We start from the raw sequence: 24,085 nt of genomic DNA on the forward strand, positions 1-24,085 counted from the left end.
TCGAATCTGGGTCCCTGGTGCTGTGAGGCAGCAGCGCTAACCACCGTACCACCCGTAATACAATCAGCTGTGGATACTTCAATGACTTCTATACACACTGTCCCCACAATCCTTTACTTTATTGTTAATCAGAAATCTGTCAATCTCTGCTTTAAATATATACAATGGGATCCTGGTCCTATTCATTGTTCTTATGTTCCTATGTTTTTCAGCCATTGGGTACAGTTTCAGCTTATTTACTCTATCATAGAAATCATAGAAACCCTACAGTACAGAAAGAGGCCATTTGGCCCATCAAGTCTGCACCGACCATAATCCCACCCAGGCCCTACCCCCATATCCCTACATATTTTACCCACAAATCCCTCTAACCTACGCATCTCAGGACACTAAGGGGCAATTTTAGCATGGCCAATCAACCTAACCCGCACATCTTTGGACTGTGGGAGGAAACCGGAGCATCCGGAGGAAACCCACGCAGACACGAGGAGAATGTGCAAACTCCACACAGACAGTGACCCAAGCCGAGAATCGAACCCAGGTCCCTGGAGCTGTGAAGCAGCAGTGCTAACCACTGTGCTACCATGCCAGTATCTAAGCCCTTTGTGATTTTAAACCCAATACAAATAGATAAAAGGAAGGAATGATGATTGAGATCCACAGCCCTCTGTGGTAGAGAATTCCAATGATTTACAACCCTCTGAGTGGAGAAACATTGTTCAGTGGTTGTACAGTGGATAGGATAATGATGCGCTGGGGTGGGGGTGGGAGGAGCAGCTCAGAGACACACCTCCAGCATGTTATTATCATCCTGCAGCTTGCAATGCTTTTGCAGTGACAGGCGGTCCCAATCAGACACATCTCAGCCCGCTACCAGGACTGGCCATGAGGAAGAAACTTTCCATCGCCTGCTCCCTTCCTGCAGCTCTGGCTGTCATTTCAGTACTCCTGATCCTGACATTAGCCGCTCGCTACCGGTGGCCGGAGGGTGTGGGGGCAAGAGCTGGGCTTCCCGGCCAACTCAAGTCGCTATTCAGCCCAGGGCCTCGTGAGCTGGTGGAGGAAATCGAAGAGAGGGCAGTGGAAATCATTCGTTACCAGGAGTTTTCCGGTCCCGACCGCTTTCCGCACTCCTCGGCGGCAGGGTCCCAGGCTGCTGCTCCTGCCCAGGTCTCCAGTGACACCCCGGAGAGAACCGGCAGAGCTGTTGGCAATCTACTCGGTGGGACTGTGGGCTGCAGTGAGTTGAGGAATATCACCGGGATTGAATTCCTGGGCTCTGGCTACACTAAAACTGTTCTCAAAGGGACTCTGCAGGATGGCACTGCCATCGCCCTGAAAAGCGTGAACAGCCAGGGCGATGAAGTAATGCGCTGCATTCAGCGTTATGGGCAAGCCAGGGACTGCCACAGACTGGCAGCTTTTAAAATTATCAAGGAAATTAGCTTGCTGCAAAGGCTTCGGCATCCGAATATCATCCAGGTAACTCTCTGAATTGTGGCACGGATTTACTTTCATTTAAAATAAATATTGACAAAATCCGCCTAACCATTTGCTAAGGCGGCGCCTGTAGGAGCATTTTTGTAAAAGTTAAATGCACAATTTAATAGAATTCAGTCACCGTGCATTGACTTATAATGGTGCAGTCTTAATATTTAAGTATAACAAAACAGCAATGCAACTGGCAGACATCGCAGGGATATGGTTCTGGAAGCTGTGTTGACAGCTACTTTATACAGTAAGTATATTCGCATTATTTGGGGTGGTGGTGAAAGTGCTCCCGCTTTATTCATTCAAGAATGAGTTGTGAGGCATATCCTATCCTTCAGCATCACTTTAAAGATCGGGTAACATGCTGCCTGCGCTCACATTTCTTCATTTCACACTTTCAGCTTCCAGCAATGAGTTTGACACAAAACGACCCAATCGCAGAATTCCACCCCAGAATAGCCCCGCAGAATCTTACTCACTGTAAACCAATGGCTCTCATTGGAAACAATTGAGGTGTAATCCTCAAGGCACACGGGGGAAATCCAGGAATCTTGTATAATAAAATAGAATATGCCTGTTGTTCGTTCATGGGCGTCACTGGCTAGGGCAACATTTCTTGCCCATCCCTAACTGCCCTTGAGAAGGTGGTGTTGCGCCGCCTTCTCGAACCACTGCCGTTCTGGAGGTGTAGGTACACCCACAGTGCTGTTAGGGAGGGAGTTCCAGGGGATTTTGGCTCGGGGAAAGTGAAGAAACAGCGATATCGTTCCAAATTAATGTACCTCGGAGGGGGGAACTTGCAGGCGGTAATGTACCCCAAGAGTCTGCTGCCCAAGTTTCTCCTGGAAGGTTTGCAAAGTACTGCCAAAGGAGTCTGTTCATATGACAGCTTTGTTTGGAGTAGCCACACTCGGCCTCGTTTGTTTGGCATCTTGACAGACACTCTCCCCGGAGTGGGGAAGTATTGCAACGATTGGCGAGGGGAATAGCAATCTGAACTGCATCATGAACGCCCCTTCAGTGGGGACATGAACTCAGAGCTGCCTTAAAGAGCCGCAAAAAACTCCATGACTTAGAGAAGGACAGCACTGCAATTAACTACTTGCAAACAAATATGAACCATTCCTTTCTCGCATCCCTCATGTTTGGACAGTGATTGGTTTGGACATTTTTAATCTAAATTGCTGTTGGGTCTTAGCTTATTAGTTGGTATTGTATGCGATCATTTGATGTGAGCAGAGTTGATTTGAAAGGAATCCAACCTCCCATAAGGTTTCAGAAGTTCCGAAATGGAGTTAAGAGTTCCCCTTGACACTGTAAATGGGCCTGATACGCCCTGTTCCTTTGCTGAGATGAAACTTCGCCCAAATTTCCGCACAAACTCATTCGCATAATACCAACTGGAACTCCCCCATCCATCAATGAAACCACGATACACAACCAGTCGATTAACTGGCACCTGGAACAAAACCAAAGGGGTCTAAAGATGTTGGTTGGGGTAGTGTAGAAGATAAATCCCACACACACTGAGGCTGGCGACCACAAGAGGTACTTTCCACTCCGTTTAAACTAAATGGATATTTCTGCAGTACTTTCCATTGACTGGTGATCGTTTATCTGGTGTTGTATTGATATGAACACCAATGTCTGTGCTGGATCTGAGAATCTCACATTATCAATAAGCGCAATTGGCGGAACCTCGCTTTTCCGTTCCCGGCTGGGACACGCTCAGTGTCGTGGGCGGGGCTGGAGAAGATGTTGAAGTGTTGTGAAAGGTGGCAGACATTTGAACATGAGATGATTATGGACGCAACTCGCGAGTGCTTGAAATTGCACCACCGTTTTTGTTTACACAATTTTAATTTAATTCTGCCCAGGCTAAGTTGTTATTGGGCGGAAATCATACACAAACTCCAAACTTACGTGTTAAGGCTAAAGGTAAAATACCTGGAATCTGAAACAAAAACAGAAAATGCTGGAAAATCTCAGCAGGTCTGACAGTATCCGTGGAGAGAGAATAGACCCTTCGTCACCCTGACTCTATTCTCTCTCCACAGATGCTGTCAGACCTGCTGAGATTTTCCAGCATTTTCTGTTAATGTGTTTAGGCTGTGTGCCGTCTCAAATCTCCACCTGTCTTTTACTTTAAGATGCTGCTTCTGCCCACCTCTTGAACAAGTTGTTACTTATCTGTTCAAAGTCCCTTGGCTCTTTTTATGTCTGATTTCCCTCATGTATAAGCCTTGCCATTTGTTCTGCAATGTTTAAAAGGGGGTTTTGTTCCGTGTTGGTTGAATCATAGAACCGTACAGTACAGAAGGAGACCATTCAGCCCATTGAGTCTGCACCAACTACAATCCCACCCAGGCCCTATCCCCATAACCCCACGTATTTACCCTGCTAATCCCCCTGACACTAAGGATCAATTTATCATAGCCAATCCATATAACCTGTACATCTTTGGAGTGTGGGAGGAAACTGGGGCACCCAGAGGAAACCCACGCAGACATGAGGAGAATGTGCAAACTACACACAGACAGTTGAGGTAGGAATCGAACCCGGGTCCCTGGCGCTGTGAGGCAGCAGTGCTAACCACTATGCCATCAAGCCACCCTGCTGAAAACAACTCATAGGACTGCAGACGTTTCCCATTGTTATCTATGATGTTGACATGAAAACATTGTTTAGATTGTGGGTACTTTACTGGGTCATCAGCATTGCAATTCCTACCTAATCCGGGCTTTCTGCCCATGTAGCTATATGGTCAGTGCTCTTATGGTGGATTGGAAGATGGACCGGTGATAACCGCAATGATGGAACTGGGAACTCCAGTGGAAATGATACAGCTTCTGCAAACTCCCTGGGAAGAGAGATTTCGGGTAAGAAATCTAAACCGACACATTTTGGGCACTAAACTGGGCAGGATTAGGGTTACCCTGTGTGCCAGAGGTCCGGAATAGATGTCCTGGGAGAGAAAAAAAAAATCCTATTTAACCATCAGGAAGAGACTCATAGGGGAATTCAAATTGACTAAATCTACATAAAATGAGGGCAAGGTGCTAACTAACGAGAACACCTCGTGCCTGGGTATCTGTCAGCTTCATAATGTCCAGTTGAAACTGGACTCAGTAGGTGAAGGTGAATTTACTAGTCAGGTACTAAGAAAACTGATAGGAGAAGAATTCTGTTCAAGGGAGTGTCATACTAAAATATTTAAATATGGTTGAAACGCTCATTTAGTCACTGTTCAATGTCACATATCCCTACAATACCGGGATGCTCATTTCCCATTGAATTTCCCACTTCCCCATAACAAATACGACTTTCTGCTGGGCCACGATTCCCATTGGTTATTGGCACAACTGCCCATTCTCCACATGCGAGTGTCCATCGGGAATCTCCGATTGTCCCAGTATCGCACTCAGCCAGTCAAACAGAAGAGTGTTTCTCACTACTTAATATTAAAGTAGGACAAACCAAACCAAAAAGCATACTTGCTCGCCCAAAGAGATCTGAGGCAGCATTTGATCTTCTGGATGCCAATGAATGCCCATTGCCCAGGGATGTCTTGGATTCCTGTATTTTCAAGGATAGACAGTGTCAGTTCCAGGAGGGTAATGCGCTGTGAACTCTATTCTGCACCCTATCTATTTCAGATTTGTCTGAGTCTAGTGAAGCTGCTCCATTATTTAGCTCACTCACCTCTAGGCTCGGTACTTCTGTTGGATTTCCAACCGCGTCAATTTGTCATTGTGGACGGAGAGCTCAAAGTGACGGACCTGGATGATGTCAGCACGGAAGAACTTTCCTGTCAGGCGGACAGTGACTGTGTCCTCGAGTTTCCCACCCGAAGTTTCAATCTTCGATGTACTGCAGAAGGGAAGTGCCATCAAATAAACGAGAAGAGAAACCTTTACAACGCATTCAGGTATCTAAGCTGGGTAGTGTCCATGACATATTGAAAGTTAACACATTTCCAGAATATCTTTAACTTTCAAAGTTCACTTGTAATTTTAATATCGCCCTTAAAGAGGCATTTCCATGAACATAGCAGTCTAGATTGTGGCGTCACATTGATCTTGAAGAAAGCTACCCACAAAAACCTGACAATTTTGGAGCATGATTTCCCCTTTTCCGAATAGCAGTTTAAATCTGCTGTCGAGTCCAAGGGATCACCAGGTATGCAACAGCAGTGATGTAAGCAAGCAAATTACATTGAAATATTGCCACAGACAGCAAAGCAGGTAGTTAAAAGTGCTGAATCTCTTCACTTTAAAATGCGCAGATAAAAAACTTCAAAAATAATTATAAATGAAGTAGCTAGCTTGACAATATGGAAAAATATATCCTACGAATATAAAATTTGCTTTTCAGTGCCAGTGAGGTTGCTTATCAGTAATTATGAAGTTATTATGCCATTCAGCAACACCTGGGGCAGCACGGTGGCACAGTGGTTAGCACTGCTGTCTCACAGCGCCAGGGACCCGGGTTCAATTCCAGCCTCAGGTCACTGTCTGTGTGGAGTTTGCACATTCTCCCCGTGTCTGCGTGGGTTTCTTCCAGGTGCTCCGGTTTCCTCCCACAGTTCAAAGATGCATGGGTTAGGTTAATGGGGCGGCACGGTGGCACAGTGGTTGGCACTGCTCCCTCACAGCACCAGAGACCCGGGTTCAATTCTGACCTTGGGTCACTTGGGTTTCCTCCGGGTGCTCCGGTTTCCTCCCACAGTCCAAAAGATGTGCGGGTTAGGTTGATTGACCATGCTAAATTGACCCTAGTGTCAGGGGGATTAGTCGGGTAAATATGAGGGGTTACGGGAATAGGGTCTGGGTGGGATTGTGTTACAGTGAAGACTCGATGGGCCGAATGGCCTCTTCTGCACTGTAGGGATTCTGTGATTCTATGGGATTCTATGAACACCTCATTCCACACGATGTAACTTTTTCAAGGGTTTTTGCAGACAAATGAACAGTGTAAGTGAGATGCTTCATTTGATCGTAACCTGTTGGGGGTGGTAGCTGCCTCAGCAGTGCAGCCCGTGGAGAAAAAATATACCCACATTTTATTGTGGGTTTGTAGTTGCCTAAAGATGCTGTTGGGTATCTTGGACAAATGACAGCAACCCCAGTTTTATTGTTAATACAACTGAAAAATATGCATCACTGATTAAATTCATTTGCATAAAAGCCCTGTATTAGTAATCTTTCCATGTTGTTTTGTTTTGACTGTGTTTTCCCCATTAATGTTTTCTGTTTCTTTTTAAAAGATTTTTCTTTACATACTTGCTGCCCTACAGCGCACCCTCTGCTTTAACACCCCTCCTGTGTGAAATTATGAATGCAACAGGTAATTATTATCTTTAAACTTGTATTTATTCCAGGAAGTAGCAGTAATGTCAGTAATTGACTGTGATTTATATTGCCCCCAGGAGACCTACGGTATGGGATTAATAAAACCTTAGAAGCTTTTGAAGAAGTGTTGTATCTTTACAAGTCTGGAATGCATCGCATTAATCGTTCTCACTCTTGGCTGGAAGGTACTGCTTTGGATTTAATATTCTTACCCCCGCCCCTCAATTTATTAATCCTTCAGTGGGACAGCAAGAACTTCTCAGATATAAATCCTCCATGCAGGTCATTCCAGTATGATCACAGTTGTATGGATCAGCAACATAACTCTGGCCCTTTGTACCAGAGCTGATGTGTGCTTTATAGAATAAATAAATGGTCTAAACACACATTTATAACATCAAAATGCATAGATCCCAATATTTCATATGGGGATAACTGGAGATATTTTGTGCTCAAGCATTTAATACAACATTCTATGAATCAACTTTACCTTGATTCACCCCCATCTGAAGTAATTTATGCAACTCTTTTAAGTACAATAAAAAAAATGAAATGACTCAGTAGGTTTTCTCTGTTTCTTTTGCAATGTTTTCAGTGTATTTGCATTTTCTGTCCATCTCAATTCCATCCCTCTGCTGCCAAGAGAGGCAGCACGGTGGCACAGCACTGCTGCCTCACAGTGCCAGGGACCTGGGTTCAATTCTGGCCTTGGGTGACTGTCGGAGTGGAGTCTGCACATTCTCCCCTTGTCTGCATGGGTTTCCTCCGGGTGCTCTGGCTTCCTCCCACAATAAGAAGTTTAACAACGCCAGGTTAAAGTTCAACAGGTTTATTTGGTAGCAAAAGCCACACAAGCTTTCGGAGCTCCAAGCCCCTTCTTCAGGTGAGTGGGAATTCTGTTCACAAACAGGGCATATAAAGACACAAACTCAATTTACATGAATAATGGTTGGAATGTGAATATTTACAACTAATCAAGTCTTTAAGATACAAACAATGTGAGTGGAGAGAGCATTAAGACAGGCTAAAGAGATGTGTATTGTCTCCAGACAGGACAGCCAGTGAGACTCTGCAGGTCCAGGCAAGCTGTGGGGATTACAAATAGTGTGACATGAACCCAATATCCTGGTTGAGGCAGTCCTCATGTTTGCGGAACTTGGCTATCAGTTTCTGCTCATCGACTCTGCGCCGTCGTGTGTCTTGAAGGCCGCCTTGGAGAACGCTTCAATCCAAAGATGTGTGGTTTAGGTGGATTGGCTGTGCATAATTGGCCTTAGTGTCAGGGGGACCAGGAAGTGGGGGTGGTGGGGGGTGGGGGGGGGGGGGGCGGGGGGGTGGTACAGGGATAGGGCCTGGTTGGGATTGTTGTCGGTGCAGGCTGAATGGGCCGAATGGCCTCCTTCTGCACAGTAGGGATTCTATGATTCTAACAAGACAAATAGGCAGTCTGTTTGCACACCAGCATCAGATCTCTGTTTGGATGGCTACAATGAGGCAAAAAGTGCCATCCATCCAACACAACCCAATCCTATTCTACTCTGTTTTCTTTCTCATGCCTTTCCACATAGATGGCACAGCTTTTGCTTGCCACTGTGATGCCCAACTCAGATGCTGAATTGGACAATGTGGGGAAATAGAATCTGGTTTATTCATATAAGGCACTGAGTATTGGTCATCCAATAAACCATGCTGTAGTGATACCTTCCGTTTCCTGTGTGAAATTTACCAATGCGGCGAGGCCTAATATTTAATTGATTACAAGGAATGCTTTGTGGCATTGCATTGACAGTGTAAGTTGAAGACTGTGTGATTTTTCCTTTCATCCTATATTCATTATATAATTGCATTTAGATATTACAAAACTGTTGAATAAATTCCATAACAATTCACTAAAAAGCAAACGTTCCATTTGTAAAACAGGTACGTAACTTTTGTCAAAGTGTTATTTTATAGTAAAATTACATGTGGCATCACGGGTACTGGCCAAGATGTAACATATGCAATAAACACAGAAAATGCTGTATAAACTCAACAGGCTTGGCAACATCTGTGGAGAGAGAAACAGATTTAATGTTTCGAGCCCGTGACCCTTCTAGACAACTGAAGAGGGGTAGAAATGGGGGAAGCTCCGATGAAGGGTCATCCAGATTCAAAACGTTAGCTCTATTCTCTCTCCACAGATGCTATCAGATCTGCTGAGATTTTCCAGCGTTTTCTGTTTTTGTTTCGGATTCCAGCATCTGCAGTAATTTGCTTTTATTTTATTATGTAAGGGTAGAGACATGTTGCGTCCAAAAAACAAGGGAGGCAGGAGTGTCAATGTGGAGGGGAAAGTTCACAGTCTACCTTTTTGTATCCCCCTCGCCCCACCAGACCGTGAACTTTCCCCTCATTCTGACGCCTCTTTTGGGCTTTTTGGTTTTTGGTTTCCTTGGCCTGGCCCAACACAGCTCCATTCCTCCTCACATGGCCACCTGTCCCTTGTTGTTCAGTTTTGCTCCCACTGAGCACAGACCGTTGTTCTCCTATTAACACATTCTGCAATCTTACTTTTTGCCACTATTAGCACTCTTCAGTCCTTAATGGCATCATTAACACTCACATTTGTCTTATGTCCATGACACCTTTGTCAATCTCTCCTTTGTTCCGACCTATCCACGTCCTTCTACTCTGCTCACCTCCTCCACCCACCTCTCCAAGTGTAAAATTCATTACATTTCTACCTCTTTTCAGTTCTCTGGAAGTGTGGGCTGGAATTCTCTGGACGTTCACGGTGGCAGGATCTTCCAGTCCAGCTGACAGTGCAACCCCACCACAGGTTTCCCAGCGGCATTGTGTGGAAGCAAGGGGAAATCCAATTGAAAGCGGCGAGTGGCGTGCCACCTCCCACTGCCAAGAAACATCTAAAGTTTTTTTTGAAGTTTATTTATTAGTCTCACAAGTTGGCTTACATTAACCCTGCAATGAAGTTACTGTGACAATCCCCTAGTCGCCACACTCCGGCGCCTGTTCGGGTTCACCGAGGGAGAATTTAGCACGGCCAATGCACCTAACCAGCACGTCTTTTGGACTGTGGGAGGAAACCAGGGCACCCGGAGGAAACCCACGCAGACACGGGGAGAACGTGCAGACTCTGCACAGACGCTGTCCCAAGGCTGGAACCGAACCTGTGTCACTGGCACTGTGAGGCAGCAGTGCTAACCACTGTCCCAACGTGTCACCCCCATGTGGTGGGAAGGTCAGAGAATCCCACTCATGGACTCAAAAAAGGGTAACTGTTTCTCTCTCCACAGATGCTGTCAGACTTGCTGAGTTGATCCAGCATTTTGTGTTTTTTATTTCCGATTTCCAGCATCCAGTATTTTGCTTTTGTTGTACTATATGCAACTTGATATGCAGTACATTTAATTGTAATACATTTATTTAATCGACCTACCCGACCAGCCAGATAATTGAGAATACTAATATGTCTCGCTCTTTCCTAGCACGCCGGAAATTAAGTGAGCACAATTCAGTGACTTCTACGTTAGGAGTACCTGTATGAATGATAGTACAGTAAGAAGTTTAACAACACCAGGTTAAAGTCCAACAGGTTTATTTGGTAGCAAAAGCCACACAAGCTTTCGGAGCTCCAAGCCCCTTCTTCAGGTGAGTGGGAATTCTCACTCACAGGGCTTGGAGCTCCGAAAGCTTGTGTGGCTTTTGCTACCAAATAAACCTGTTGGACTTTAACCTGGTGTTGTTAAACTTCTTACTGTGTTTACCCCAGTCCAACGCCGGCATCTCCACATCATGAATGATAGTACACAGAGCAAATTCAGATTTTGATCTCTGAAATTATTTATTTCGAATTTGGATGTAACTTCAGAGCTCAATTGTGTTGATGCATGAAGTGAAATTTGTGTGGGACCATAACGTGATGTGTGTTACTATCTTTCAGATTATAAGATATTTGAGGGATTTCGCATTCAAGACAATTCGGACTACAAATGCTGGCCATCTTACAACCACCGCGGCTGTTTGCTGTCTGTGCATAATAAAGAAGAGGCTGCGGCAATCTGCCACTCTCAACAACAGTGCCAGAGCTTCATTTTTACCCAGCAGACAACATGGCTCGGTACAATTCTACTGTTTTCCACTTTGGTGCAGCTGATGGCAGCTGTGATAAAGATCAATAGCTTGTGAAATTAACCCTACTGGTTAGTGCCAGCACAGGGAATCTGATTCACTACTTTTGATTAAAAAAAGGAGAAAGAGAAATTAGCTTGAAAATTCAGGAAGCAATGAACTGACCCCAATTTTGAATGTTTACAATTGAATCATAGAATCCCTACAGTGCAGAAGGAGGCCATTCGGCCCATCAAGTCTGCACTGTCCACAATCCCACCCCAGGCCCTATTCCCGTAACCCCACAAATTTACCCTGCTAACCCCCTGACACTAGGGTCAATTTAGCGTGGCCTAACTAGGGAGGAAACCGGAGTAGCCGGAGGAAACCCACCCAGGCATGGGGAGAACGTGAAAACTCTGCACAGATAGTGACCCAAGCCAGGAATTGAACCCGGGTCCCTGGCGCTGTAAGGTAACAGTGCTAACCACTGTGACACCGTGCCGCTCCAAATGTTGATTTTGATGATCATAAATTGATAGCTTGTATACTGCTGAGAATTGGTTTTATCAAATGCAAGTGAGTTTCACAGCATGTCAGCTGAACATATAAAGTCACGGATCTATTGACAATAAGGTGGAGGCAGGAATTGGGCATGCAATTAGATAACAGCTTAATGACTCAGGAGAGGAATGGCTTTGCAGACAATTACTTTAATGGTCCAGCATAGTAGCTTGGCAAACGTAGAGCTTAAAATAAGAACTCCATGAGTAGAATGGCAGCTTTCAGCATCATAATACTTAGTTGGCAAGGGTGAAACCATGATCAGGCAGGGTACGAGGCTAGCTCTCTGATCGTGGTTTGCCAAAGTTAGGGTAGAGTTTAGGATTAAGGGAGCCAATGAAGATAAGCCGAGGCTTTACCTGATGCAGTTTTTCAAAGCCATCTCGGGCTTTTGGCTAAGGTGAGACGTCAGATCAAGCCCAGGATGGGGTGCAATGCCTCATCCTGTCAGCTTGGATCTTGTTTGATCGAGCCCAAGATGGGATGCAATGTCTTGCCTTGTCAGCTTGGATTTGTTTGTCTCTCATGTGGGGACCATGATTGGACTTCATTCAAATTGGGTTTTTTGATTAGAATAAAAATACTGAAAAAAAAATGTAGTCGGGATAAACTGTTTCTTTTCGAATATAGAGACGGGAGCACTCAGGGCATGTTTGAAAAGATCACCTCGCTACTCAGTAGTACCACCTTTAGCGTTGCTCCAGGTTTCTACTTCACCATCATGCTGAAGATGCTGAGCTAAAAAGGTGGATCAAATTGATCTCCCAGCCTGACTTTGGAATCCAACCGGTTGTTCCAAATGTAAATCGCAGATCTCAGCCAGCATATTTGCAAATGCATTCTTTTGTAGTTGAGAATCCTGAGGCAAAGTCAACCCAGGATAAGGGAGAAAAAGCATGAATAATGTCTGGTAACAATAACATGTATTTATGATTCGTTGATTGGTTGTCTCTGATGGGTGCAATGTTAAAAATATTTTAATGGCCATACTATTTATTGAACTATTTAATGTGCATGCATGTCTGAAAGACATGCTGGCTAGGTGCATTGGCCGTGCTAAATTCTCCCTCAGTGTACCCAAATAGGCTCCTGAGTGTGGAGACTAGGGGATTTTCACAGTAACTTCATTGCAGTGTTAATGTAAGCCCACTTGTGACAATAATGAATAACCTTTGAATGGTGACAGAATGCAACTATCATATTGTGAATCGAAGAGATGGTAAGCAACTAGATTTGGTTTTGGAGGTGCCAATACTGTATAAATCAATCCTTCAAACCTGAGTTTAACTCCTAAGCAACTCATCAGTTAAATGGATAGAGTTTCAATGTACTGTAAATAGCTAAAAACTATGATATTCTTGTAGTATTTTTTAATGGTAGCATTTATTGCACAGCAATTTTGCTTACAGCAAAACTTCCAAATAGTGTCACATGCTTATCCTAATATGCCTAGAGATATTTTAAAAAGTCAAGTCAGAGATTTACGATCCATGTATTCAGTACCAAACTGAGCAAGGTAAGGTGGTTGCTGTAGTCACACTGCTTTCTTGTGTGTAGGAAGCCAGACCTCCATGTGGATGTGCTGAAATGTATTTATGGCGCAGTGATGACTGGGCTACAACAAGCCTTTGAATTAGTAACAATGAAAAGAGCCAGAGGGAGTGTTGATGCTTTTCCAACTTTAAAAAATGATTGTGATAATAGCTGTTCACAGTTGTATACCTTATTTTAAAGATTTAGATGAAGTTTAGATGCTTGGGGGCTGTGGCCAATTGAATGGAATTACATGTTTCAGACCACCTCCGCTGAATGGTCATCTCTACAGATGGCAAACTTCTGATTTCTGTGAAATCGGGAATGTTGATATGGAGTAGTTTGTTAATTTCAGCAGCTTAATGTAGCCGGGTTAATAACTGCAGTATTTTTTTACAGGACGATACTTGGTGTCATTCAGAAGCAGCACTGAGCTGGTATTGGATATTAATTCAACCGTCTACATGAAGTCTCATAGCTTCAGGGCACCGATGTGAAGAATCAAGATCATAAAAGTAGTTCATCTTGAAAGAAATCTGAAACTAATTAGAGTTTCAAGCATTAAATGCTATTTCAGTTATTGATTTGCTGCTGTTTAATCAATATGGCAGGGTTTCCAAGACTTTTAGACCAGAAGCTGAATGTGAGAACCTTGATGTTAGCCACTCTAATGATAGAAGAATGCATTTTGATTACCAGTCTGAGGATGCTAACTGAAATGTTAATCAATAATATAAGTCTTCGGGGAATGTTTCTTCATTTAGTATAGATGGTAGAATCAAACTAATAGTAATGCAATAATATTTAAGACAGAGTGATATATAAATGTGTTTCTATAAGGATAGCATTCCTCCTTTCACAACATTTTCAACATGGGATAGTTAACTTGACTACATTTGTAATCTAAGTTAGTTCATCCTTGAGGCAGCGTCAGTTAAGATATTCACTTTAGTCAATCTGTTCATGTACTTTGGGAATTGGTACCAGTCTCTCATCCAAGTTGTGATCCTTTTCTGTTGCTGAGTAATTGGTCTAAGATGGGGATAGTAGATGTGCTGCAATTGATCTCAAAACCTCCGTCTAGAGAGTCCCAAAACTTAGGAGTCATGCAGCAAGAATGTAGATGCCAGTTTAGGATGGAATTGGTGCTCGGGAGAAGAGTGACTGGATGGCTCTCAGCAGGCCACCTCTCCCCCTCCCAAGGTCTAGACGCTCAAGCAGGCATTGAGTGGCTTTAAGTCAAGGGATACACCCCACCTGTCTCCCAGCCCCCAGAAGTAACAAGTTGGCAGCACAGCTTTAGCTGCCCTGCATATTGCATGGTAACGGGCCCACCCGCCATTGGATTAATACCAGCAATGGTGGATCAGGCCTTAAGTGATAATTAATTGGCCATTTGAGGGCCTCAACTAGCAGAACTTAATTCTGGTGGAGGTACATGAAGCAGGTGGGGTTCCAGTATGCCACCTTCCCGCCTAAGTTTAAGTTTATTTATTAGTGTCACAAGTAGGCTTATATTAACACTGCAATGAAGTTGCTGTGAAAATCCCCTAGTCGCCACACTCCAGTGCCTGTTCGGATACGCTGGGGGAGAATTTTGCATGGCCATTGCACCTAACCAGCATGTCTTTCAGATTGTGGGAGGAAACTGGAGCACCCGGATGAAACCCATGCAGACACGGGGAGGATATGCAGACTCCACACAGACAGTGACCCAGGCTGGGAATTGAACCCGGGTCCCTGGCGCTGTGAGGCAGAAGTGCTAATCACTGTGCCACCGTGCCACCTAGTTACATACCCTTCCCACCTCCAAGCTCACCACCAGTGAGAGCAGAAGATTGCGCCCATGAATACTGAGAAGGCTAACATCATGCAGTGTGTTAGAAGATAACAATATGGGTAGTTCTGAAATGAGGAGGAGACAGGTGAAGAGTGGGTCATGACATTTGCCAAAACAAATTGAGGGGAGAAAAAACATTGTCACTTCTCAAAACGTTCACATGCCTGAGCCTTCAGAAAGAAAACTGATGGTGGAAGAGGCTTCAACGCTGCAGAAGGTTTTCAGGAAAGGCTACTGGAATGTTACTGAATAATGACCTTACAGGTTACAGACGTATTTTCAATGAAAAAGTGTCAAATGTTTAAAAGTTTCATTTCAAACTTATATGTTATGCTTTTCTGACTTTCACAGAAAATAAAATTAATTTGACAGAAGCGAGGGCAAATGGGAGTTTTTGCTTCATTGCTCAACTTGCATGAAATGTCATCTTGTCAGATTCACGTGGCCAACAGCTAATATTACTAGGTGTAGAAGAATGCAACTTTTAAATTGGAGTCTATTGGTAAACGAACTTGCTTTTTGTCAAAATTGTATAAAATAATTTATAATTTCGGTCACAGGTTTAGGGTGCTGGGAAGTAGGTACAGAGGAGATGTTCGGGGTACGTTTTTCACTCAGAGGGTGGTGGGTGCGTGGAATCGGCTGCCGGTAGTGGTGGTGGAGGCGGATTCGATAGGGTCTTTTAAGAGACCTTTGGATAAGTTCATGGAAGTTAGTAAGATAGATGGTTATGGGCAAGCCTAGTAGGTAGGGACATGTTCGGCGCAACTTGTGGGCCGAAGGGCCTGTTTGTACTGTAGCTTTTCTATGTTCTATGTAATATTCATTGTTGCATTTGAATATTATAGAGAATACAATATAATTGTGTCAATTGTCGCCCACTTCACAATTTCACCTACAGAATGGAGCCAAATCAGTTCCCATAGAGACGAAAGACTCTTGTCAACCCTCTTGAATTCAGTTGTTCAGGCTGGTAGGATCACTCCTCAAAGGACTCTAGTTCACTTTATGGGGACCTGTAAACATGGGAGAAATAAACTGGGATTTTTTGTCATAAGAATCTACCAATAAGTTCATACAATGCCTCTGCTGACCCTTATTTTCAGTGTTTTGTTAAAGGCTGCTAAAATGAATTGTTTAAAATGCACGCAGGTTGGATTTTTCAGTCTACTCCAATTCTCTTGCCACACATAGTGGTGCACCAACACAGACTTCCATCAGCTTCATCAATTCCCATAGCTAGTTATTCCTGGAACAGGTTGCTAGCCTGTCGCCAGGATGTTTTCAGTAGGTAGATATTTCTGGAGGAGGTGGGAAGGAAAAGGGGAACTTTCTTGGAATCATTGAGGCCTGCAAGAAATTATTTAAAATGTTAAAAACAGACTGAGTATATTGTAGCTGTTGTAACACAATAATCAGTTTGCTGAGCATGGTTAAGTGCTACTCTGGGTTTATAACCTTTAATAATGACCCATGCATAGAACATAAAGGGGAAACAATTTGTTAATATGGTTCTGCTTCTTGATATTATTGAAGAAAGACCCACGATTCACACAGGACTGGCTGTGTTGTCTTCACATAGGGAATCAACGTTGTCTATGAAACATTAATTAAAAGTAGTGCTCTGCGATAGAATATAAAATAACAGGCAATACATTTCAATGGTAAGCAGTAGTCAGAAGTACTTTGAGAATTTCCAATTTCCATCCACAGAACTTTCATTTCAATTAACGAATGATGACTTGATGTATAATTAACCCCCTAGTAGTTAAAGTTACCTTTGTCTCCATAAGAATAGAAAAACAAATTGAATTTATGTAACACCGTTAATGTAGAAAGACCCTAAGGCACTTCACAGATAGACATGAGGAAAATAGAGATGGAGCAGAAAAGGAGAAACTGGGAAGAGCGAATTTTGGCTGAAGATGAGAATTTTGAAAGATGTCAAGAGAAGAAGAGAAGGATGGAAAGATAGAGGATTTAGGCAAGGAATTCCAGAGAAAAGGAATTAGGTGACTCAAGGCCATTCCACCAATTGTGAGGTGAAAGGAAGGTATGCACATAAGGCTGAATGGAGTGTTCAATGAGGGCAATGTACATCTGGGTAGGTTTGCTTAATATGGTGGGTAAGGCCACAGAAACTTAAAAACAAGGATGAGGATTAAAATATAATGCATTGAGGCACTGGGGTCCAGTGTAGGCCTTTGAAGATCGACTGATAAGCAAGCAGACCAAAGGAAGATGACTGGGTAAAGCTGGTGGAGTTTCACACAAGTTGGAGGCCAGAAAGGACAACATTAGAACAGATAACCCAGGGAATGATAAAGTTATTCATAAAGATAACGGGAAATATAGAAAACATTCTAAGTGAAGTGGCCTGAGATCTTCCTAGTGGGTGGGCCGGTAAAATTTCGGCCAATGTAGAAGAAGGCTTCTAGGGCAGCTGCCACTTCAATATGCCAGATGATTGTTGGCCAGAAAACATCGAACCGTGTCAGAGGGCATTCATCGCCAAATGGATTGAAAGTGACAATCGCCCTAATCTTCTTCATTTCAGAGTCCTGCCAAGGGCCTGCAGGAAATCTCTGTGGAGTGTCCCAACCCACTGCCCACCACTGGTCCATTGACCTCGGGTGGGATTTTATTTCGGGAGAAATTAGCATGGCCAGTAACTTAACCAACATGCCTTTTGAACTGTGGGAGGAAAACCATGCAGACACGGGAAGAACATGCAGACTCCACACAGACAGTGACCCAAGCCAGGAATCGAACCCGGGTCCCCGGTGCTGTGAGGCAGCAGTGCTAACCACTGTGCCACCCCCAAGCATCACACAAACATTTATTTGCAAACAACAATTTAACCAAGTGTATTTGAACAATACCAAACTGAAGATACACATTTATATATCGCCTGTAATGGCCCTACTCGGTATAAAGTGCTTTTCTCATTTCTTTCCAGGTGCTGCACTGTGGGTGTTGGATCATTGCTGTGGGGGTGGGCTGCAGACTCTGATATCCCCTTGCTCTGGACGATCACCTGAAGATGTGAAGGCCCAAACGTGCAAGCGACTCCTGCACTGTGACCAGGAGCCATCTCTGTCACCTCAGCACCTGAGGCACTACCAGTCACTGGCAGAGGAGTGGAGGAACTGCTGTCACCATCAGGAGGGCCCAGCGAGGAATCTCCAAATGCAGGCAGCTCCTGCACATCCAGCAGTGTGAGCTTTACTTGGATCCCTCTGGTCACTGTTGATGAAGTGTCTGGAGATCCTGGCTGGGTCTCCAGATACTGTCTCCATCTCTCAGACTGGCAATGCTTTACTGAGGTCATTGGCAATGTGCTGGCAAGTCTAAACGTGTACCCAGAATCTTTTGATTGAGCTGCATGGTGTGGCTTTCCATGAGAGTCACCATCCTCTCGATGGGTGATCCAGTGCATTCAGAAGTGAGGCTGATTGCAGTGTTCATTGCCTGGATGGACTCCTCCACTGTCCGTGCCAGGCCGTACAATCCCTCTGGAAGCTCCACCGGATTTTCATGCATCTCCAATTGGACATCTACCATTTGCTGCCTGATGGATATCCCCAAAGGTTCGTCAGCTCCTTGGGGCTCAGCATCTTCCTGGTCTCTTTCCCACTCCTCTGAGCGAGCAATTGGGACTAGCTTAGTGATAAAACCTGGGCAGCATGGACAAGTTGGGCCGAAGGGCCTGTTTCCATGCTGTAAATGTCTATGACTCTATGACTTTGAGTCTCAATGTGCTGGGAAATCACAGATCCCAGCAGCTGCTGTGGTGACTGCACAGTGCTCCACCCAGTTACTGCTATTATTTCGATGGATGTACATAAACCCACTGAGAAGAAAGAATCTGTGGTGATGTAAAGTTTGGGGTGAGGTTGGGGCATTGCACCCTCTGAGATCCTCTGCTCTTCCTAAGAGTCTCAGACTGGCAAACTCTCAGCATCGTCAGACAGGACAGGAGTGACCAGATGAATATAAATGAGTGGTGAGTGGACATGAAGGATGAGGAGGGAGACTGAGTAACAGTCGTATCATCTCTCTCACAGACATGGCATGTATCACCAGTGGTGAGAGTTTGGATGTACTGAGGCCACACGGCATAACCAGACATCCCTTCCACCATGTCCACTAAATCTTTGCACATGGATTGGCAAAACTGGGCCCTATACTCTCATCTGCCTCATCCAAAACCTCCCATCTCGCTTCTGCCAATTAGTCTCATCCTGTGCTGGCCAGTCAATTCAAATATGTTTGCTCCATAAGGGTCAGCTCTGTAAGGTTGGCACTCTGCCACCTGTCGTAAGCGTTCACGGGCATTGGGTGCCCTCTTCTCCTGTTAAGGAAAATGTATGATAACGAGCCCAAAGTCTGAATCGAGCAGTTGCTCTTGCAGATTTCCATCACTTCTGGTCTTTCTGCACCTCACATTGCGACAATGGTCCTTCTAGTTGTACCCGCCAGCCAACAGTTCCCGACAGCCTTGCTGGGTGCCCAGACTGCTGTTGGTACTACGGCCTATCATGTACATGCTTATACATGCTTGGCAGACACCTCCCAGTCCCACCAAATGCATTGTCCCACAAAGACGTGAACTCGCAATGTCAAGTGACTTCCTTCCTCATCCATGGCAGGTTATTCACCCTTTTCTAGCAAGGTACAAACCCACATGTGCTGGTCACATCTGTCAACTCCATCCAGGTTTTCTTGATGAGATGGGGAGATCTCCTCTGGCCATTGCGCAGGAGGAGACAGTCCCAGCACTCACTGACAGCCTGGAGGAGGATTCGCAGAAATTCACCAGTGAACTGTGGGGCCATGACTTTTTGCCCCTATGGCAATTCTGCAGGGTGGACATGTGAGAATCAAGATCCTTTTAGACTCTTCTCAGATCTAAGCCCCAGAGCAGCAATAGGATTGGAAAAACTGAAATGTCATCCTCAGCACAGATCCATTGTCAGTTTTCAGAGCACTGATGGAGGGTTTAAAGTTTAAAGTTTATTTATTAGTGTCACAAGTAAGCTTACATTACCACTGCAATGAGGGTTACTGTGAAAATCCCCTAGTTGCCACACTCCGGTGCCTGTTCGGGTACACTGAGGGAGGATTTAGCATGGCCAATGTACCTAACCAGCACGTCTTTCGGACTGTGGGAGGAAACCGGAGCACCCGGAGGAAACCCATGCAGACACGGGGAGAACGTGCAAACTCCACACAGACAGTGACCCAAGGCTGGAATTGAACCCAGATCCCTGATGCTGTGAGACAGTAATGGTATTGAAGGGTCATCCAGACTCAAAACGCTGGATCTATTCTCTCTGTGCAGATACTGTCAGACCTGCTGAGATTCCCCAGCATTTTCTTTTTTTGTGCCCCTCCAGGTCTTGTCTTGTCCTTTTCCAGCCCCCACCCCCTATACCAATGGATACGGCTGCTGTCCCTTCAGATGTCCCATTGGCAGCATCTTCTGCCCTTGAGTCCGTCCCACTCCCACCTCCAGGCACATTCTGGGCCTCTCTTCATGCGAGTTTCCCACTGGCCGCTCCTTCATTGGCCAGGTGGCACGTGATTGGCGTTGCCCAGAGCAGACATTATGCCCACGTCCACTTCTGCCCATGGGGCCCACACACCCAACGCTAAGTTCTATCCATGAAAAAGATGACTATGATTAGTAAATTTTATTGATCTTTGAACCACGTTGGAATATCCTTCAATATTAAAAGCTGTGTACAAATACAATTTGTGGAAAATTTACAAAATGGAGAATGAGTAATAACTTTAGAATTCATATCTGTTTTCCTTTGGCTCCAGGGTTAATATGGCTGATCTTATTATCAACAACTTGCATTTATGCAATACCTTTCATGTATTTGGCTTTGAGTTTTTTGACACTCGCGTGTTGCCAAGGGGAATGAGGTGGTAGGCATTGTAAGTACTTGGCAGAGGTCTTGTTTTCTCTGGACAATTCTAATGTTAGTTTGAAGTTAGTTTGTAGTGAGTCCAACACTCCAGAACAGCAGATGAATGCTTCCCAAAGTGCTCCAAGAATAAAAAGCTTTCCAGAGGGATTTTTCCTCTTCCTTCCCCAGACTGGAAGCATGGATCGCCCTGGAAAACTTCCATCCTTTCCTGCTAGTCTTCTTCTCCTTTCTTTTTGGCCAGAATTATGGCAGCCTCACCGCTGATTCCATCCCACACTGAGTTAAACCATTGTTTCAGGATGAAGCAGAATGTTCACAGACTTCATGGGGGGGTTTTGAGCCTGCACTCTCTGTGCTCAGGGTCAACAGGATCAACAGGCATGAAATCCGGAGAGATTCAGGAAATCCCGATTTTCCCCACCCCTCACCAGCGAGGTCACAGAGTTCATGCCCTCAAAGGGCTTCAAAGATCAATACAATTTACTAATCATAGTCATCTTTTTCATGGATAGAATTTAGCGCTGGGGTGTGGGCCCCATGGGCAGAAATGGACATGCGTGTGAGAGAATGTGTGTGTGAGAGAGGGAAATAGCGGGGGCAATTCTCCCAAAAGTGCTGAAAAGCAGGAAGACTGTTCTAGATCTCAATCGTTAATCTCATTAAAAACCCAGGGGGGTGGGGCCTATTCGTGCCGGAGTCTGACACTCTGGAACTCTGCATATGCGCAGTGGCCCCGATCTGCCAGTCTCTCCGTTTGCTGGCCAGCTCGATCACTGGCCAATACGGGGCCCGTGAAGTGCTGCCCCCCCCCCCCCCCCCCACCCCCACCATGGCCCGATCACTGCCCCCACAACAATTCCCGGGCCAGCCCTGATTCTCCCACCCCAGAGTGCCCTGATGTCCAAACCCAGCACCACCCCCTCCACCCCCAGCAGTGGCAATCCCCCCACGCCCCTCACCCCGGCAGACCTCCCCCTTGACCCCCCCCCTCCCAGGGTCAGACCCCCCCCAGGAGGCAGGCCCCCCACCCAGCAGACCCCCCCCCCCCAGCCCGCCCCAATCGCTGTCCTCCCACCACCCCAGACCAATCGCCATGTAGAGTGGTAGCAGGACCCCCCCACCCCCACCAATTGCCCCTAGGTCCCACCCACAATAGGCCCCGCCCCCTTAGCACTGCCCGATGCCTGATGGGCAGTGCCAAGGGGCCCCCTGGGCATGGGTACTTTGCCCCTTGGACACTGCCAGAGTGCCCATGCCCAGGGGAGACCACCCCCCTTCCCGACCCCCTGGGGGGCCCCGACTGCCCCCCCTTCATTCTGGCGGGGTCTCCTGCTAGTTCCCCGAATGTGGGGAGCTACCTTAAACCCCGCTGGAATGAAGTACTGCTGGCGGGGTGGGAGATTCAATCGGGACTGGTAAGTTCCCAATAATGACCTGCTAAACATAGTTCAACTACATTAAAAAAGATTCAAATTACTTACCTGTCCTCTTGCCGGTTTCCGCTTGGTCTGGACTCCGACTGTTCACCGGCTCTGGGAGGTGCTCATGTGTTCCTGGCTCATGCACAAATCCTTGTATGAGGCCGGCAACGCGCATCTCACACCCTGACCTGCCAGAAAAACTGTGGGTCAGGATGGGAGAATCACCCTCAGTGTGTGTGTGTGTGTGTGTGTGTCTGGCTACCCCCAGGCTCAGGATTCTCTTTCACCCACACCCCACACACCAACACGTACTCCCACCCGCTTTCTCAATGGGTGGGGGTGAGTGAGTGAGTGAGTGAGCATGGGACTGAGCTGGACATACGCACCATCTCACTCTCTAGTGACCATCATTATTAATTACTCTTTGTTGAATAATCAATTTATTGCTTTGACATTATTTTTCTCAGCAAGTTCTTCTGTTCATAGCTCATATTTTAAAATAAAAATCATGTTTAATGTTGTGCCAAACCTTTCTAAAATTTGCTTATCGGCCTCTTGAGTGAGGAAGAGATGGAAACGAGGTCCCCACATGAAAAGGTTGGACAAGGCTGGTGTGAATGATCTCATGGTATGATCTCAAGGGCGGCACGGTAGCACAGTGGTTAGCACTGCTGCTTCACAGCTCCAGGGTCCCGGGTTCGATTCCCGGCTCGGGTCACTGTCTGTGTGGAGTTTGCACATTCTCCTCGTGTCTGCGTGGGTTTCCTCCGGGTGCTCCCGTTTCCTCCCACAGTCCAAAGATGTGCGGGTTAGGTTGATTGGCCATGCTAAAATTGCCCCTTAGTGTCCTGAGATGCGTAGGTTAGAGGGATTAGTGGGTAAAATATGTAGGGATATGGGGGTAGGGCCTGGGTGGGATTGTGGTCGGTGCAGACTCGATGGGCCGAATGGCTTCCTTCTGCACTGTAGGGTTTCTATGATTCTATGATTTCTTTCTATGGTGCAAAAACACAGCAGGGGAGTTATCCCTGGTGCTTTGGCCGGGGTTTATCCTTCAATCATCGTTACCAAAAACACATTGTCCAGTCGTTGCCGCTTGTGTGAATTTGCTGAGTGCAAATTAGCTGCTACATTTCTGACATCAAAAGAACATAGGCCCTTGGACTTAAGAGCAGGAATAGGCCATTCAGCCCTTCGGGCCTGCTCTGCTATTCAACCAACCTGATCAGGTTGTGGTCTCAGTTCCACTTTCCTGTCTTCCCCTCATAATCCTTGACCCCCTTGTCTGTCAAAAATCTGTCTATCTCAGCCTTGAATAAATTCAATGACCCAGCCTCTCTGAGGAAGAGAATTCCACAGACTTATAAACCACTTATAAACCTCATCTCTGCCTTAAGAGGGGGCCTCTAATTCTTAAGCTGTATTCTCACATTCTCGCCTCACTCACAAGAGGAATCAATCTCTGGGTCCCCTCAGGATCTTATATATTTCAATAAGATCACCTCTCATTCTTCTAAATTCCAATGGGTATAGGCCCAACCCACTCACACTTCCTTCCCAAGAATGGGTTGGGTGAACCTTCTCTGAACTGTGTTTTACACAATCAAATTATTTTCCAAATAAGAAGGCCAAAACTGTACACAGTACTCCAGATGTTGTCTGACTCAAGCTCTGTACAGCTGCAGTAAAACTTCCCTACTTTTAGATTCTGTTCCCCTTGCAATAACATTCCATTTGCCTTTATTTACTGTATCTGCATACTGATCCCTCTGTAGTATAGAGTTCTGTAATGTCTGATTTAATAACATGCTACTTTTCTAATCTTCCTGCCAAAGTGGA

At 45.4% G+C, this 24,085-nt stretch overlaps 1 protein-coding gene across 1 annotated transcript; it reads left to right on the forward strand.

Annotated features, from left to right (window-relative positions):
• Window positions 1-858: 858 nt before the first annotated feature.
• Window positions 859-15,177, forward strand: LOC144506842 (extracellular tyrosine-protein kinase PKDCC-like). The gene is made up of 7 exons (XM_078233197.1): window positions 859-1,482; window positions 4,248-4,370; window positions 5,148-5,419; window positions 6,758-6,837; window positions 6,920-7,027; window positions 10,783-10,959; window positions 13,446-15,177. Exons 1-7 carry the CDS (start codon window positions 886-888, stop codon window positions 13,541-13,543), a joined length of 1,455 nt encoding a protein of 484 aa, XP_078089323.1. The 5' UTR covers window positions 859-885; the 3' UTR covers window positions 13,544-15,177.
• Window positions 15,178-24,085: the final 8,908 nt, after the last annotated feature.

Source organism: Mustelus asterias, chromosome 18, assembly GCF_964213995.1.
Source record: "Mustelus asterias chromosome 18, sMusAst1.hap1.1, whole genome shotgun sequence".
Lineage (NCBI taxonomy): Eukaryota > Metazoa > Chordata > Chondrichthyes > Carcharhiniformes > Triakidae > Mustelus > Mustelus asterias.